Genomic DNA, 17,483 nt, shown 5'->3' on the forward strand with positions numbered 1-17,483 from the left:
GGAAGGGTTAAATGGATTGTATTGATTCACTGAAGCAAGCAGGTGATTCATTACCCGCACCTGAATATAAAGAGTGGAGGTGAAGAAAAGAAATGATTTGAGGATGGGATCCAAGTAGTCCTGGCCTTCCTGAAAAGGCAGTTTATGCTGATTTTATAGGCCTAATCCAAAATCCACTAAAGTCAGTGGAAGTACTTCTGAACACCTTACAGAGGTCATGAGTATCTCCAGGAACAGAGTAATTAAAAATCTTGAGGCCTACATTTCCAAAAGTGACTAGCAATTTTGATTCCTCAGTTCTTAGGTGCCCAACTTGAGACAATTTAAGGGAATCAAACACAAGTTATGTGGCTCAGTACAGGGGTAACTGGGTGAAATTTAAGGGCCTGTGTTATACAGGAGGTCAGACTAGCTGATCTAATGATCGCTTCTGGCCTTAAACTCTATATGAATCAATAAAACTGAGGAAAATCAAAATGAAAGGGGCCTGACTTTGAGTGTGGGTGCTCTGTACTTTTTGAAACCCAGATTTCTTTAAAACTGATTTATTAGATGAAATGTAGAAAAGATTTGGGGGTCACGGTGGATAATCAGCTGAACATGAGTTCCCAGTGTGATGTGGCCAAAAGTATGAGGTGCTGATGTGATGCTTGGATGGATAAACTGGGGAACCTTGAGTAGAAGTAGAGAAGGTGTTTTACCTCTGTATTTGGCACTGGTGTGACCACTGCCAGAAGCAAGAAAGATGTTAATAAATTGGAGAGGGTTCAGAGAGGAGCTAGGAGAATGATTAAAAGATTAGAAAACATGCCTTATAATGATACACTTGAGAAGCTCAATCTATTTAGCTTAACAAAGAGAAGGTTAAAGGGTGACTTGATTACAGGCTATCATCACATATGTGGGGAACAAATATTTCATAATGGGCTCTTCAGTATAGCAGAGAAAAGTATAGCATGATCCAATGTCTGGAAGTTAAAGCTAGACAAAGTTAGACTGCAAATAAGGTGTAATTTTTTAACATTGTGAGTAATTAACCATTAGAACAATTTACCTTGGACTCTATGTATCTATAAATTTGGCACCCAAAAATTAAGGCACCTACAATCAATAGTCACTTTAGAAATTTTAGGCTTTCGGATTTTTTCCCCTTTTCCATTATAATATTTTAAAGATGAAATTCAGATCTTATTACAGTTTATAACAAAACTCCTATTGATTTCCATATGATCAGGATTTGGCCCGACAAGAAAGATGATATATGATATGTCCGGTTTCCCCAACTGATCTATAGAAAGATTTATGTTTATTCCAAGTGTGCATGAAAAAATGGGCTCACACTATTTGATCACAACCAAATTTTTGCTCTTAACTTCATTAATGATGATTTGCTAAACAACAGTTTATTGTAATCATGTTCCACCCTCATTATGCTGTGTAGTTTGGAAACAGAAATATAATTCAGACCTCCTTTTAAATGATTTTATTTTATGTGATTGCTTCTACAAATAAAAGTCTTTTAAGGGGTTCCAAGCTATATGTTTTTATCTCCAAACTCAGTACACTAGCCATGGATGAAAAATTATGGTCACACAGAAGTAGCACCTACAGAATATAGAGATGCCATTGGGAAGCTAAGAAATTACATGAGTTTATTCAGTATTTATAATCTGCAGCATACTAACCCTCATTATGGGCCATAGCCTACAAACCCTTATTCATGTACATAACCTTTACACATGCAGGTAGTTCCAGTAACTCCAAGAAGTTCAAGATTAGGCTTTCTGGTTTTGATAACTGTTAAAGAAAGTAAATCTCCAGCTGCTATGGGAGAGGTTAACTGGGACAGCACCAGAATATCTCAGACGCTGTAGTGGTCTGTGAAAAAACTTGATTAGTTTTCAGGTATTCAAACATAGTGATATCAACAGTATATAAATCCCAGTGTAGAAGACTATCAGTTGGGTGAGAGGGACAAGCTAGGTGATTTCAGTGAACAGTAAACTCTTATTTCGGGTGGAGTAGAAGATTGACTCTTCCAAATCAATTGGCTCTAACCTTGTGAACCAAGAAAGTTAAGTGAACTATGGGAAACCATGGGTCGTCATGAGATGTTCACTATGCTCACTATATTACATAGCAGATTAATGGTGTTAAGTACTAATGTCCATACTTAATTATCTGATGACTTATGATGCCATGATCTCCATAGTATCTGGATGCATTGCACATTTTAAAAGAACACTTTAATCTGTACTGCCACAGAAGACTGCAGAAATAGCCATGATCCCTGGTAAGCAACCCAACCGACCTTAGGGAAACCAAGCGAGCCTTAGTCAAGTGACTGCTTAGCAAAAGGAATGGATCTTGCATACTGTCTTGGAAGTCGGTGAACTTAGGCTCTGATGGAGCACAGCAGGAACAAGGTCCACAACTCAGGACCCTCCACCAACATCTTCCTCCCTCCAGTCTTCTGGAGTTTGATTCTAAGCATGATCAGCTACTGCACCTCAGCTGATTTAACCGTCACGAGCAAGAGTTAGTAATATTTTCCCCCTTACTTCGCAAACCAAATCAAAATAGCAAACCCAAGCTGATTCATTTCAGTTACATGTTTTTAGTCCATGCGGTTCATGCTTCTCATGTAGCCTTCTTCTTAGGCTTGGAGTGGGATTTAGTATGCCTGGTTGTTTAGAAATATTTACTTGCTTTGGGATACTCTTGTTTGAACTTCACTTTTTCGCCTTACGTTATTTGATTATTAAAGTCTGACACTATCCCACAAAGCTTCTGGGGGGCGGGTGCTGCACTGGAATTAAGAAACATACTGTCTTTACATTAAATATTAATGTTATGCTACCACCTTGTGGACAAAATATAAATAACATTGAACTACCGTACACAGGTATACTGCAGTAAGGGTGGAAGTCACATCACCCAGGGAAAAAATGGCTGCATATGAATGACCTATCTGGAAGCATATCAGAGACTGAATCCTCCCCCTTAACTAAGACAATACAGACTACCAGTGTGGCCAAACTGTGGTGTAGCCTATGGACTGTAATAGCTGCTCCAGGCCACCTCCAAAGTCAAACTTTTGTACTGGTGATCCCTTTCACATAGCAAGCCTCTGAGTGCGACCCCCCTTATAAATTAAAAACACTTTTTTATATATTTAACACCATTATAAATTCTGGTGGCAAAGCGGAGTTTAGGGTGGAGGCTGACACTTAAAAACAACATAGTTTAAAAAATATGGTTGAGAAAGTTTTTAATACTCTTGTTGTGCAAAAGAAAAAGTTGCTTAACTGTGTCATCTCAAGACATTCTTGAAACACAACACTGTTTAATTGCCACCTTAACCGATACTTACTCTCTCTGAGTTCGTTCGCTGTCTATTTCAGTGTATTTAAAGTGGGTCTATCCATAGCGCTTGATGAACCTCAGTTAAATCCATGCAACTGAGTTATTATCTATTAATAAAGGGACATGTCCCTAAATGTTGTGATTTGACATTACTGTAAATGACTTCTTTATAGAATTCTGATCCTGATTATGCACCACTGCAGTCAATGGGAATTTTTCTATTGATGCAGTACACGTGTGCTATAAATCAGTGTATGTTACTAAAGTCAAAGATCCCCACTGCTTTATGTCAGCTGAAGCTCTGGCCTCATGACTTCAGTGGTAGCAGGCTCAGGTCCTTTAATTTCCAGTGGTATCCCAAACTGATTTAAACCGGCTAGTTCAGCTTCAGTTTTAGCTTCTAAACTGGAAGAGCTTTTTCCTCACTTTACCTTGCCTGGTCTTTGCAGTCCTTTGTGGTATGTTACATGTGATGCATATTTCTACAATAACATCCCAATGAACAGTGCTGTAGAACTAGGCTGCAGTAATGGAAGGGAGGGAGGGGCTTGTTTTGCTACTTAAAGGAGCACTTCCGACCACTTAACTAAATGTATATTATGAAATTGTTTCCTCCTCTTTTATCCAAGAGTAATATAAATTTAATAGCAATATTGATCAGAAAACACCCACAGACACCAGCTGGGGACTGCTAATGCACATTGTGCTCCAGTCATCCCCTGCCCCACCCCGTTATCTGTGCCATGCCCCTTGCGCTGGTAATGTGGTGAGGGAGGTGTATAGCTTGCCTCTATGCCTGCTGCGGACTCCCCCATGAATCCCCAGAAGGGGACTTAGGTGAAGTTTTCACTCCCTTTGTACATCCTGAGTAGTGCAAAGCTACTGGACTGAGGGCTGAGAATCTGGCCCTTTCTCTTTGCTTCCTGTCTTAACTTGCTGTGTAGTGCTTCAGTTAGCTATTAAACAATTATAAAGATTCACTCTTGAGGAGAATCTTGGAGGTGGCTGCATTTCAGTGGTGGGTTAAGTGACCACTTTGTATGTGTGTAGACATCCGTTCATTACCTGTTTTAGGATCCTTTGGGAATTTATCATGTGAGTTTGCTTCTTTCCTCCTGGGTCAGTAGGGAGTGAGACTATTGAGGATGTGATACTTTCTACTCATGGGGAAAGGGTCATGATTTTCTCCTGCACCTTGGTTGCTTTTATTGGTCATGTCAGGATGGAGGTTCAGTCCATAACACATCTTCACCCCAGTGTAAAGAATGAAGACGTCTCAGAGGGAAGTGGTTGAGAAATAGTGATGTTCCACTGGACTGTGAGAACTTTGTCTTGCAATGAAATACAGATCCTCAATGGGGGAAAGAGGAGGGTGAGGTGAGAAATGGGGAGAAACATGGCCCAGTTTCATGAAGACTTGAGGTTACTTAGAACTCGTCTCCCTGCCTTGTCAAGTCCACAAAATCCTAAGAAGTGACCATGTTGGGAACTCCTTTTAAGTCCACAATGCAGCAATCAGGCACCTGGAGACTTCAGAAGGGTCAAAATGGGTAGGGGATGGAGTTGGCTAAGAGAAAAAAAAGTAACGAGTTCCCAAAAATTCTCCCACATATCACAGAAAAACACAATACAGATTTAATAAAATACACTGTTTTGTTTTACATGCAACCAATCTAGGAAAAATAAGTTTATCACGATAAGCAAAATATCCACCACAGGGAGTTCATCAATAGTTCAGTTTCAAGTCACAAGACATGTTTTACTTGGCTTTCAAGTGACCCTATGAGAGATTAACATGAAACAACTCAAATGTGAACTATATATAGTTTTTTTCTGTTTGATTTTGTCTGCTGCTAGCCTCTATCACCCCCATATGGCACCATATGCTAGCCTTTTCATGGTTATTTTATGATGATGAAACAACAGCTATTGTAAGAGCAACGCAATTGGTCCACGTCATTTTGGGTCAAACCCTGCAGTTCTTGTTCTGTCCTTACACCAAATAAGGGTTAAAGAATTTAGTCCTTAAGGAAGTGTGATGACTGCTGCTTTTGGAACAGCCTTTGCTGGATCATATGAGACCCTGACCTAGAGCTTGAGTAAGGACTGCAAGTTTTGCCTCTTATGGAAAGAGCAATTTACCCCTGAAATCATGAGTCACATTAATCACTGTTGGAACTCCATAGGAGTTGATGAAGTTACAACAGGGATGAATCTGGCCAATTGCCATTAAGTCTGCATTTTATCAAAATAATGTGTTGTTAAAAACACCAAAATCAGCTCAGGATTAGATTCTGCCACTGTTATTCCACTGCAATGAATGGTCTTATTCGAGAAGTAAGGCACTAATAAGCATGTGTAAGGGCAGGAGAAGCGGGCCCTAAGTTATTTCTTTTTCTCTCACTGCTCCAGGAACTGGAAAAGACAAGGGTGTGTGGGCGGCCCTGGAGTCCCTCCAAGGCAAGTGTGAGGCCTTGGACAAAACAAAGCCATTTCTTCCAAATATAAGTCTTCTCTGAGCTCCAGCCAAACTCAAGACTAAAATCCAAATTCAGTCTCTCAGAGGGAATTCACGAATGAGACCCTATGGCCTGCAGAGTCCATCTATAGAAAATATTTTGATAACTCTTCCTCTCTGGCATTATTCTCCACGTATTTTTCCTTGAACACATGGTTCAACCTACAAAGCAAAATAACCAGCTTGATTAACATAATATTTGGTTTAAAAAAATTGATTTATTCAAAAATGATTTATTATTAGTCATCAAACATTTTTGCCTTTGCCCCAATTGGCAAGAAGCAGACAAATAAATTACTACAAGATGTAATGAAAAAAATGGCTCTAAAGAAAAATTGTGTGTGTGTGTGTGTGTGAGAGAGAGAGAGAAATACAGAAAAGTAAATCCATAGCAAACTTTGGTCCCCAGTGACTGGCACTAAATTATCTACCAGTATATGAAGGCTGTTAAATGAAGTGGCAGTCTCAAATAAATACCATGTACAAGTTCAAGGCCTGATTCTACAAACATTTTCTACAGGGCATATTGAGGGGACTATGCATGGTAACCAGTATTAGACATCTTAGTAACTGTTTGCAGAACTGAGCTCCAAAAATGTATAGATGATGTTTTCAAGCAATTATCAGCCCAGATAGTTTGGGGTCATTTAATTGGCAAACAAAAAGCGTGTGTCTGAAAGGTGGTGTCAATCAATGAGATAGCCCTAGAAAAGTGGCATGGGTTTCTATATATCAGTATAATGCAATAAAGGGTACAACAGTAGATAAATATACTCCATTCAATGCTAGCTTACATTGCCTATCAAAAGTAGAAGAGTTTGTTGTTTGTCACTGAAACATACTATAATAAGTCATGAATGTGGCTAAGATTGTGTAGCTTGACCCACTGAGGTGATTAGACTGACTCAGCTACTCATGAGTTAGGCTCTTCAGACGCACAGTTTCACCACTAGAAATCAGTAAGTTCTAGAGTTATTTGTACACATTTCAGCACCAGCTAAGATGGGTTTTTAAGAAATGTGTTCAAGGGCAAAGCAGAGGTTTGTCAGCTCCTCTTTCATTTGACTGAGCGTGTTCTTGACTTTCTGAGGTGTATTCAGAACCTCTATGCTGCAGGTGAATGGATCATAGTGAAGATAAAAAGGCTTCTTGATCTTCAGAGCATATTTTCTATTGGGGGGTGGGGGTGGGGGAAGAATATAAGAGATAGGTAAATGACATTTGAACCTGCAGACAAAACTCTAAATGTAAAACCTGTAGGGCCTTATTTACCACTATGTTACTCCTGTTTTACACTATCAATGAGCTGGAGCAAGGCAGAAGTGTAGCACACCCTTTCAATATTTCTATTAGAATAAGAGGTAACCATTCTGACACAGAAGTAAAACACTAACATAGACACGTTATGGGCCCTCTTCCCTTATCTTTTGAATGAAGGGACTATCAGTAGCAGTCATTTATGTCAATGTTTCCATTTGAAATTTATATAATAGTAGGGGGAGCTGAAAGCAATCCCTACATTTAGGTTTCCTAACACTTTCCACCATGAAGGATTCTTGTGAAGCTTTTCTTTTTTTGAGAAGCTGCAAAACCTCCATTGCAGTAGGCTTTTGAATTTTGGGCATGGATAAAGCCCTGAAGCCGGAGAATTGCCTTTTCATTGTTCCATGACATTCTCTTCAGGTTTGACTGAGATTTACACTTTTGAAAAATCACCATTTTTCTTCAATCGGGTGAGTTGTCAGCAACATTTTGGCAGAGTGCGAAAATAACTGAACACTGTAACCTAAGGCGAGGCCTACATTGCTGGTACTACCGCAATAGCAGACGGTACACTGGGAACCCTGGGAAAAGGCAGCCTCTCCAGGAGGTGGGGGGAAAGAGATTTGGATTGGGCTCACCTTTATAAATTCCCCACCCTGCCCCAGCACATGGCCCCAGCAGCCTCTTCCCCGATGGCCCCAGCAGCCTCTTCCCCACCACTACAACCAATAGCTGCCTTCTCCTCCTGCCAGCTAATGTGCTGATGCTTCAATGTTCAAACACTGCTGGGAGCAGGAGAGGGCATTGTTACACAATAGGATTTTTTTATTACCTTTTTTAAAAAATCTAGGAAATTATCTCTCCCCTTCATGCCTCCCCACACACCTTGTTTTAAAAGAATGTCACCTAGGTTGCACTCTAATGTTATGCCAGAATCTAGGCTGACTGTGAATTTTAATTCTGCTTCTTTGTGCTAACATATTTGGGATAGAAGGATGGCCTTATGGTAAAGCTCCTTGATGGGGCTACAAGAGATCTAGTTTTAATTCCTGATTGCCACAAACTTCCTTTGTGACTTTGGGAAAGTCATTTAATCTCTCTACCTTTCAGCAACAGAACCTACCACAGAGAGATGTTGCGAGGACGAATGTGAGTAAGGCATCTTATGGATGTTGAGGGTGGGGGCTGGATAGGTATGTAGATGGCATCTTATATGCAACTATTGCTTTTCAAAAGCAGTATTTACTTTTATTTATTAAAAAAATGTGCAGATTGTATGTGTTCTGAGTCAGCCATCATATTTTATGGAATGAGGCTGGATCTATTTTGACACTGTAAAGGGAGCTCAGCTTCTAAACTTCGCTCAGCTGCCAGATTGGGCAGGAGTGTAGCAGTGCTTCCTGTGCCTTGGAGATTAGCATTTGGCCCAAGGTTTTTGGCTCAGTGAAAAGAATGGGCACCAGTGACATACTCACTGGAGTTTGGCCTTGGCATCTTCAAAATTTCCTGCTACAAAATAGACAGGTTGGAAGTTCTGATCCTGATATGGATGAACAGCAGTCAGTTCGGGATCAAACGGTTTGTGCTCAGGCTTGTTTGATAAAGCATACTTTAAAAACAAATAACACAAAAGGTTAGAATTTGTGCATAAAAACTTAAAAAAATAAACATCCATTGTATTGATTAAGATTCTAAGGTGCATTCGGGACAGGGCAAGATAAATTGTGATTAGGATACTACATTTACAGTTTAAAGTTTATTTTCCTAACTTTTCACTAATACAACACACATAGAAAAGAAGATGTTTCATGCATTGCAACAATCCAGGGTGGGCATAACATAGCCCTTTTCTAGAATCAAATTCAGGGTGTGACACTATTTAAACATTTATTCTGAAAGGTTAATAAAGAAGGCAAATGCAATTCATAGATATAAATACTAGGTAGGAAGTTGACAGAAAAAATGTCATAATAATAATCCCCTTTACCAAGGTGGGTAAGGATGGCAGGATCTGGCTCTCTGGCATTCAGAGATTGATGGTATTATCTCTGATTTTGAGCTAACCATCTAGTTTTGAGTCACTTGTCTCTTATCAGATAATGATTTGAAATTTCTTTCTAAATACGAGAGTTGTATGAAGGCTTTGACTATGCAGGTCTCTCCCTAGCAAATGAGCTGTGGGTGAAGCTCCTGGTTTCAGTAACACAGCTGTCCCTTCACCTCACAATCCTCTTTAGTTTTATTTTTAAAGTCCCATCAACTTATTTAATTAGCAATAAATTATGCAACAAGCTCATGGAGATGAAAGAAACAAAGCTCTATTAAACATATTGAGAGGCCACCTTTACGTTCTGAGGTATGACTTGTTTGTCTTCAAGCCACACCCAGGAACAATCCTCATGCCTGCATTCCTGAGCCTCTAGTCTCACACCAGGTATGGTCTTCCTGACATCTTATCCTCTTTCTCCAGTTCCACTTAGCCTGTTGCACAACCTGTAGCAAAGAGGTGTGGCCATCCTTGGAGATTGACAGCGAGGGACAGCCAGATGCCCCCTAGTCGGGAGAACCAGGAAAGCCACACTCACCACAGCGGAAGCAGAGGGGTGGGAGAGGAACAGGAAGTATAAAAGGTGGACCCTGTAGCTCAGTTGGGTTGCAGCCACGAAGGGAGATTAATATGTTCTCCCCACTGCTGATGCAGGAGATTGCAGAAGACTTCTTTTGCTTTGAGGACTCTCCCGAGCTACAGACCCAGCTGATACTGAGAAGCTGCTGGTCTTGCCACTGGCAGTGTACCCTGGGGAGACGGAGGATGACCCCAGGATTCAGGTAGTAGCCCAGGAGCGGTCAACTACTGTCTGGCTATGTTGTTGGCTGACTCTAGGTCAGCATGTTGTGGCTGGATCACCCTGCCGCTGTTAGGGTGCTGGGTTGGGACGTGGTGGAGTCAGGTGGGCCTGCATCCCCCTACTCCCACCATCTCACCCCTGGGGTGGCAGCCTCCCCACCATAGGCCAGGAGGCCCGTGTTGCTCCACCGTTCACTGAGCTAGGATGCTAGACTGTGTGGGGCTTACCCCCTTCCTGAGCCCTAGACTGTGTGGTGCCCCACTCTGCTTGAGGGCCTGGGCTCATAGACTATTCTCAGCTCTGCCCTGCGTGAGGGTTTGAGATCTAGAGACAACTAAATTCTCCTTTGTACGACTGTCGTTCCATGTGCGTGACAGCAAAGAGGTGTAGCCACCCTGTGAGATTGATAGTGAGGGACAGCCACCCATGCCTACACACTTACACAGCCATTTTATAAAGGTTCAGAAATGTTTGGAGGTGTGTTTTACACTGCTGATTTCAGCCAGTATTGCTATAGGAAGCACCCATGAGAAAGGCTCTGTGTGTTCTGTTTCTGACAATGACTAGAAGCATCTAGAAACTTTCATTTTAAAAAAAAAGCAGCTGAGATTCTCGTTACTTCATATGCTCTGACTTGAAGAACACCAGCAAATATCATGACACTAAAATTTCAAGAGATAGTGATACTGCATGAGATTTCCAGCCCAATGTGCTGACTTGAGAAAATCAAACAAATTCATTAAGTACATTTTTAGAATCTTATCTGAACCAAACCAGAACTCTGAATATTTTGAGGTTCACCCTTAACTTGTTCAGTAATGTAGCTTGTTGGGGGGAATGGTACAGAACTTGCCTAATTGTGTGGCCAAAAAAAATAAAAATAAAATGCAAACATAGCTATGGAGCTCAGGGGTAATTATGCAGACATAACCCCCATGTAGATGCAGCTAGATAGACAGATGAATACCTCCATCGACTGAGGTACTGTTGCTTGGGGAGGTGAAGTTCCTACAGTGACAGAAAATACCCTTCCAGTGCGATAAGAAGAATCTGCACTACAGCAGCATAGTTATGGCACCATAACTGTGTTACTGTAGCACTTGTAATGTAGACATGGCCTGAGATATGTGTATTAGTAATGTGCAATCAGAAGGCTGCATATAGATGTTACTAGCTTTGTGAAACAATGAGAACAGGTTTTAGACATTCAAAAACAATGGGAACACATTGTGCCATCAGTGTTTACACAGAACTCCCCATTGATTTTAGTGGGAAGTTCTGCTTAACATTGATGGTCTGATATAACTGATAGAAGTTAAGGGCTCGCTGTGCTACAAATGAAGCGTGTACACTATTGAATTCTGCCAAAACAGTAGTCTGGGACTTTAAAGTTTACTGTATGTAGGACTGAGCCCAGCCTGGATGTTTATTTTTTTATTTTTTTTTTCTAGTGAGATTACAACTTTTGTTGATAAAGGTAATAGTGTTGATGTAATATACTTAGAGTTCTGTAAAGCATTTGATTTGGTACTGCACAATATTTTGATTAAAAATTAGAAAGATATAATATTAACAATGCACATAAAAAAGCTGGCTAGCTGATAGGTCTCAACTGTAGATCTGTAATTGTAAGTGGCGAATCATCTTGGAATGGATATGTTTATAGTGGGGTCCAGCATGGACTGGTTCTTGGTCCTTCGCTATTTAACATTTTTATTAATGATCGGGAAGAAAACATAAAATCACTGATCAAGTTTGCAGATGACGCAAAAATTGAGGAAGTGATAAATAAGGAAGAAGACATGTCCCTGCTACAGAGTGATCAAGATTGCTTGGTAAGCTGGACACAGGCAAACAATAGGCATTTTAATATGGCTAAATGTAACTGTATATATCTAATGACAGGTTTCAGAGTAGCAGCCGTGTTAGTCTGTTTCGCAAAAAGAAAAGGAGTACTTGTGGCACCTTAGAGACTAACAAATTTATTAGAGCATAAGCTTTCATGAGCTACAGCTCACTTCATCGGATGCATTTGGTGGAAAAAGTTTCAGAGTAGCAGCCGTGTTAGTCTGTATTCACAAAAAGAAAAGGAGTACTTGTGGCACCTTAGAGACTAAAAAATTTATTTGAGCATAAGCTTTCTTGAGCTACAGCTCACTTTGTCGGATGCATTCAGTGGAAAAATAACCTCTTCTCCTACTCAATATTCTATTATTTATGCATCCAAGAACTGCATTACCCCTTTTGGCCACAGAATCGCACTGGGAGCTCATGTTCTGCTGATTATGCACCACAACTCCCAAATCTTTTTCAGAGTCGCTGCTTTCCACTGAATGCATCCGATGAAGTGAGCTGTAGCTCACAAAAGCTTATGCTCAAATAGATTTGTTAGTCTCTAAGATGCCACAAGTACTCCTTTTCTTTTTGTATATATCTAGGAACACAGAATGTAGGGCATACTTATATGATTGGAGATTCTATCCTGGAAAACATGACTCTGAAAAAGATTTGGGAGTTGTGGTGCATAATCAGCAGAACATGAGCTCCCAGTGAGATTCTGTGGCCAAAAGGGGTAATGCAATTCTTGGATGCATAAAAAATGGAATATTGAGTAGGAGAAGAGGTTATCTTGCCTCTGTATTTGGCACTAGTCTAACCACTGCTGGAATACTGTGTCCAGTTCTGGTATCCACAATTCAGGAAGGATGTTGATAAAATGGAGAAGTTCAGAGAAGAGCCACAAGAATGATTAAAGGATTAGAAAACATGGTTTTTATAGTGATAGAGTCACAGAGATCATTCTACTTAGCTTAATGAAGAGATGGTTAAGGGTTGATTTGATTACAGTCTGTGAGTACCTATATGGGGAACAAATATTTAATAATGGGCTCTTCAATTTAGAAGAGAAAGTAACATGATCTAATGTCAGGAAGTTGAAGCTAGACAAATTCAGGCTTAAAATAAGGCATAAACTTTTAACAGTGAGAGTAATTAACCACTGGAACAATTTACCGAGGGTCTTGGTGGATTCTCAAATCAAAACTGGATGTTTTTCTAAAAGATATGATCTAGGAATTATTTCAAAGAAGTTCTATGGCCCGTGTTATACAGGAGGTGAGACTCACTATATGATCAAAATGGTCCATTCTGGCCTTGGAATCTATGAATTTTTGAACACGAGGAGCACCTATATAATAAGATTCCAGAAACGTCATTCTGAAGCCTAAAAAGTCTGTTGAGTTGATGTGAAGCAACAGAAACAACTACAAGCATGGCTGAGAGCTCTTTTTGTTCAGAATATCACCAGGCTGAGTTGTCACTGAGTTTCGCAGTCTCATACCATCCAATTTTTAACTTTTCAGCCATTTTAACTTTATGAATTACACCCATGTGGTATACAGTTACAATAAAGCATTTATCTATGCGATGAGATGAATCCTAGGTCATTGTGATATCAAAAGTAACTCAACCAATCAGCGCCCATACTCTACTGCTAATTTGCATGCAACATTTTCATTGGTTGTATGAGAGAGACTACACAGATGGTGGGTTACTTGGTCCAATTGCCACACCCATGCACCCAGCTACCAACCACATAAATCAACTCAAATCTCTCAGCACAACCTGCCACAAATCAACACAGACACCTACACAACCAACATACATAATAACCCTGAACACACATAGATCCTCACGGCAGTACATACCCTTCATTAGTCACCCAAACAAATTATCACATCTCTCCCAGCACAACACAACCTAGCCCAAATCAACACAACCACGCACATAACACCAAACCAGCACATACAATAACCCCAAACATCACTCGGAAGTCTAGATGATCTGTAGAGTCAATGCAAAGCAATGAGAACAGCTACAAACATGATAGAAAGCTCTTTTTGTTTAGAATATCACCACAATATTACACACATGACTTGATGAATTACACCTGTCCCACAGCATGAGCATTATGTAGTTTTACATAATGCTGAATGGCTGACAGTTATGGTATAGTGAACTTACAGTACAATACTGAAAGCTGATTTGTGATTATTCATACAGTTCAGGGAAGGCAAGTTTGGTTAGCAGACTCACCAAAACTGTTAGGCTTAGAGTCAGACATGGTTCTCCGGTCCCATTCAACACCTACATGCAGCCACTAGGTCAACTGGTCAGATAGCATGGACTCACATACAACAACATGCAGATGACACAGAACTCTTCCTATCCTTCACCACATAGGATCATACCACTACCATCAAGATGGCCCAGCACTTGGATGAGATCAGCTCATGGAATAAGAACAGTTGGCTGAAGCTGAACCTGAGCAAAGTTGAGGTGATGCTGGTGGGCAGAAGAAAACATTCGGAAGAGTATACTGCTACAATGAAGTCTCCATTAGATCCATTGATAACTGAATAATTCAATTCATAGTTTAGGAGGACTCTTGGATTCTTCACTGACACCAAGCTCTCATATAGCAGTATCCATGAATAATGCTTTCTATCAGCTCTGATGGCTAAGAGACTCTGTCCCATCCTGGTGGACAGTGACCTGGCTTCATTTATCCACACCTCATCTGAACTACAGCACTGTGATGTATCTGGACATGAAGCCTTCAGCATCTAGGAAGACCTAACTAGTTCAGCATGGCGCAGCACCTCTCCTCCTGCAACATAGGCTACTTCGAGCACATCACATCTAGCTTCTGCTCTCCACACTAGTTTCCAATAGAATTTCAATTCAGGTACAAGGTCTCGGTCTGTACCTTTATGGCGCTCTGTAACCTGGGCCCAGGATACCTAAAAGGCCACCTAGTACTCTGAGATAGAAATCAGGGTCAATAACTCCGCTTCTTTGACACAGTGGAACTCTCTACAATAAGGCAGAGGTGAAAATAAGCCATTTCAACCTGGTGTGGTGTACCAACAAGAGCCAGTGCACCATCCTGGACCAGCTTCCCCAGGTGGCAATTTAAAGGGCCTGGGGCTCCCAGCAGCAGGGTAGCAGAGGTGGCCAGGACCCCTGGGGCTCCAATGGCAATTTAAAGGTCCGGAGCTCCGCTGCAGTAGTGGCGGTTGGGTGCCCCTGGTCCTTTAAATCACCACTGGAGCCCTGCCACCGCTACCCCAGGGCTCTGGCAGTGGGGTTCTGGCGGTGATTTAAAGGGCCTGGGGTTCTGCTGCGGTAGTGGTGGCCGGAGCCCTGGTCCCTTTAAATGGCCCCCGAACCTCAGCCACCTCTGCAGTTGATAGCCCTGGCAGTGATTTAAAGGGCCCAGGGCTCCCAGCCGCCACTACCGCAGCCGGAGCCCAGGGCCCTTTAAATCTTGGGGCTTAAAGACCCAGTGTCTTCCGGTTGAGGCCATGCCCCTTCTGGTTGAGGTCCTGCCCCCAGCTCAGGAGTCCGGCGTACTGGTAAATCCTTTGTTACTTTCACCCCTGCTGTCATAAATATAAAGGGAAGGGTAAACACTTTTAAAATCCCTCCTGGCCAGAGGAAAAACCCTTTTCACCTCCCTGGCACCTGACCACAATGACCAATGAGGAGACAAGATACTTTCAAAGCTGGAGGGGGGAGAAACAAAGGGTCTGGGTTTGCTGGGTGATGCTTTTGCCAGGGACAGAACAGGAATGGAGCCTTAGAACTTAGTAAGTAATCTAGCTAGATGTGCGTTAGATTATGATTTCTTTAAATGGCTGAGAAAATAAGCTTTGCTGAATGGAATGGATATTCCTGTTTTTGTGTCTTTTTGTAACTTAAGCTTTTGCCTAGAGGGATTCTCTATGTTTTGAATCTAATTACCCTGTAAGGTATTTACCATCCTGATTTTACAGAGGTGATTCTTTTTACTTTTTCTTCTATTAAAATTCTTCTTTTAAGAAACAGAATGCTTTTTCATTATTCTTAAGATCCAAGGGTGTGGGTCTGTGGTCACCTATGCAAATTGGTGAGGTTTTTTTTTTAACCAAATCTTCCCCAGGAAGGGGGATGCAAGGATTTGGTGAGGATTTTGGGGGGAAAGAAGTTTCCAAACATCTCTTTCCTAATAAAAAGCCCAGTTAGACATTTGGTGGTGGCAGCGAAAGTCCAAGGGCAAAAGGTAAAATAATTTGTATCTTGGGGAAGTTTTAACCTAAGAGAGTAAAAGTAAGCTTAGGAGTTTTTCATGCAGGTCCCCACATCTGTACTCTAGAGTTCAGAGTGGGGAAGGAACCTTGGCACCTGCAATAAGGGTAAAGATTGCTGGAGCTAGAACTTTCACCGGGACTGGTCTGAGACTGTGGAATGAATCCCTCCATGCCAGGTATTAAGGGCCATCACAAACCTCACCACCTTTCACCCCAAGAGCAAAGTGCATCTCTTTGACCTTGCCTTCTGTAACATAAATACATAGCAACATGTATATTTTAAAAAATATCCCCCGGGGATAGAGAATGAGAGAACACACAGAGATGTTAGTTGAGTTACTTAATGAGATATTGGAAGGCACTCAGACTGCGGTGATGAGCACAGTATGGGAACCTTGATCATATGGAATAGAATGGTTGAATTGAGGCAGTTCATTTTAAAATGAAGTAGCAGCAGTTAGCAGGGAAGAGTTAAAACATCTCAGACTGATTCTACAATTCTTAATGAGAAAATTAGGCAGCCCCAAGAGCAATACAAAGTGCTTGCCTTCTACATTCAGTTAAACAGCAGATGTAACTTTAACCTTTACAACCAAGGTTGTACACTCACTCAGTTTCTCTTACCACAGACCTAGCCTTAGGACTTGACTGGATTCCTCTATTGTGATTAATCACTTAAAGGAGATTTAAAGCTTTGTCAAAATCTCTAGAGGCCATGCTGAAAAACAACTAGTTACCCTTTACTGAGCTTCTGAACTTTAACCTAGGTGCCTCAAAACATATATATTTGGAGACATGAGCACCAGTATCCTTTATTACCCTGCTTAATGCTGAAATAAATTAGATTTAAAGCTAGATCTAGGGTGACCAGATGTTCCAATTTTATAGGGACAGTCCTGATATTAGAGGCTTTTTCTTATATAGAAGCCTATTACCTCCCACCCCCTGTCCTGATTTTTCACACTTGCTGTCTGGTCACCCTAGATAGATAAGGGGATAAAACAAATGTTGATCCTTGCTCCATATTCAGTTTGGATAATGGATCTGAAAAGTTTTAAAAGATAAATAAAATCAGCTATAACCTTATATTTGTTGACAATGCATATGGTGAAGACAGGGCAATATTTAAGAAAATATCAGTAGCCTGCAGACTTTATCCCAGAATACGTATAAGTCTAAACCAACTATATGGTAATTGAGCATAATTTGTGGAGATGCACGCTGATTTTTTGGTTCAAAGTGAGAAAGTCCAGTATTATATATATAGGTGCTGTACCTCTATAATGCAGGTTTTAAAAATGGTCATGCACAAGATCGCAATACCATATTGTAACAAAGACACACATACTTCTATAC

At 40.9% G+C, this 17,483-nt stretch overlaps 1 protein-coding gene across 1 annotated transcript in view; it reads right to left on the reverse strand.

The window, feature by feature from the left end:
- Positions 1-6,894: 6,894 nt before the first annotated feature.
- Positions 6,895-17,483, reverse strand: part of LOC119856605 (tyrosine 3-monooxygenase-like) — a 44,753-nt gene continuing 34,164 nt past the window's right edge. The window contains exons 11-12 of the mRNA XM_043503914.1: positions 8,623-8,756; positions 6,895-7,054 (exon numbers count right to left, since the gene is read on the reverse strand). Of these exons, the coding sequence (XP_043359849.1) occupies positions 6,895-7,054; positions 8,623-8,756 (294 nt within the window). The remainder of the gene's footprint in view (positions 7,055-8,622; positions 8,757-17,483) is intronic.

Source organism: Dermochelys coriacea, chromosome 1 (genome assembly GCF_009764565.3).
Source record: "Dermochelys coriacea isolate rDerCor1 chromosome 1, rDerCor1.pri.v4, whole genome shotgun sequence".
Classification (NCBI taxonomy): Eukaryota; Metazoa; Chordata; order Testudines; family Dermochelyidae; genus Dermochelys; species Dermochelys coriacea.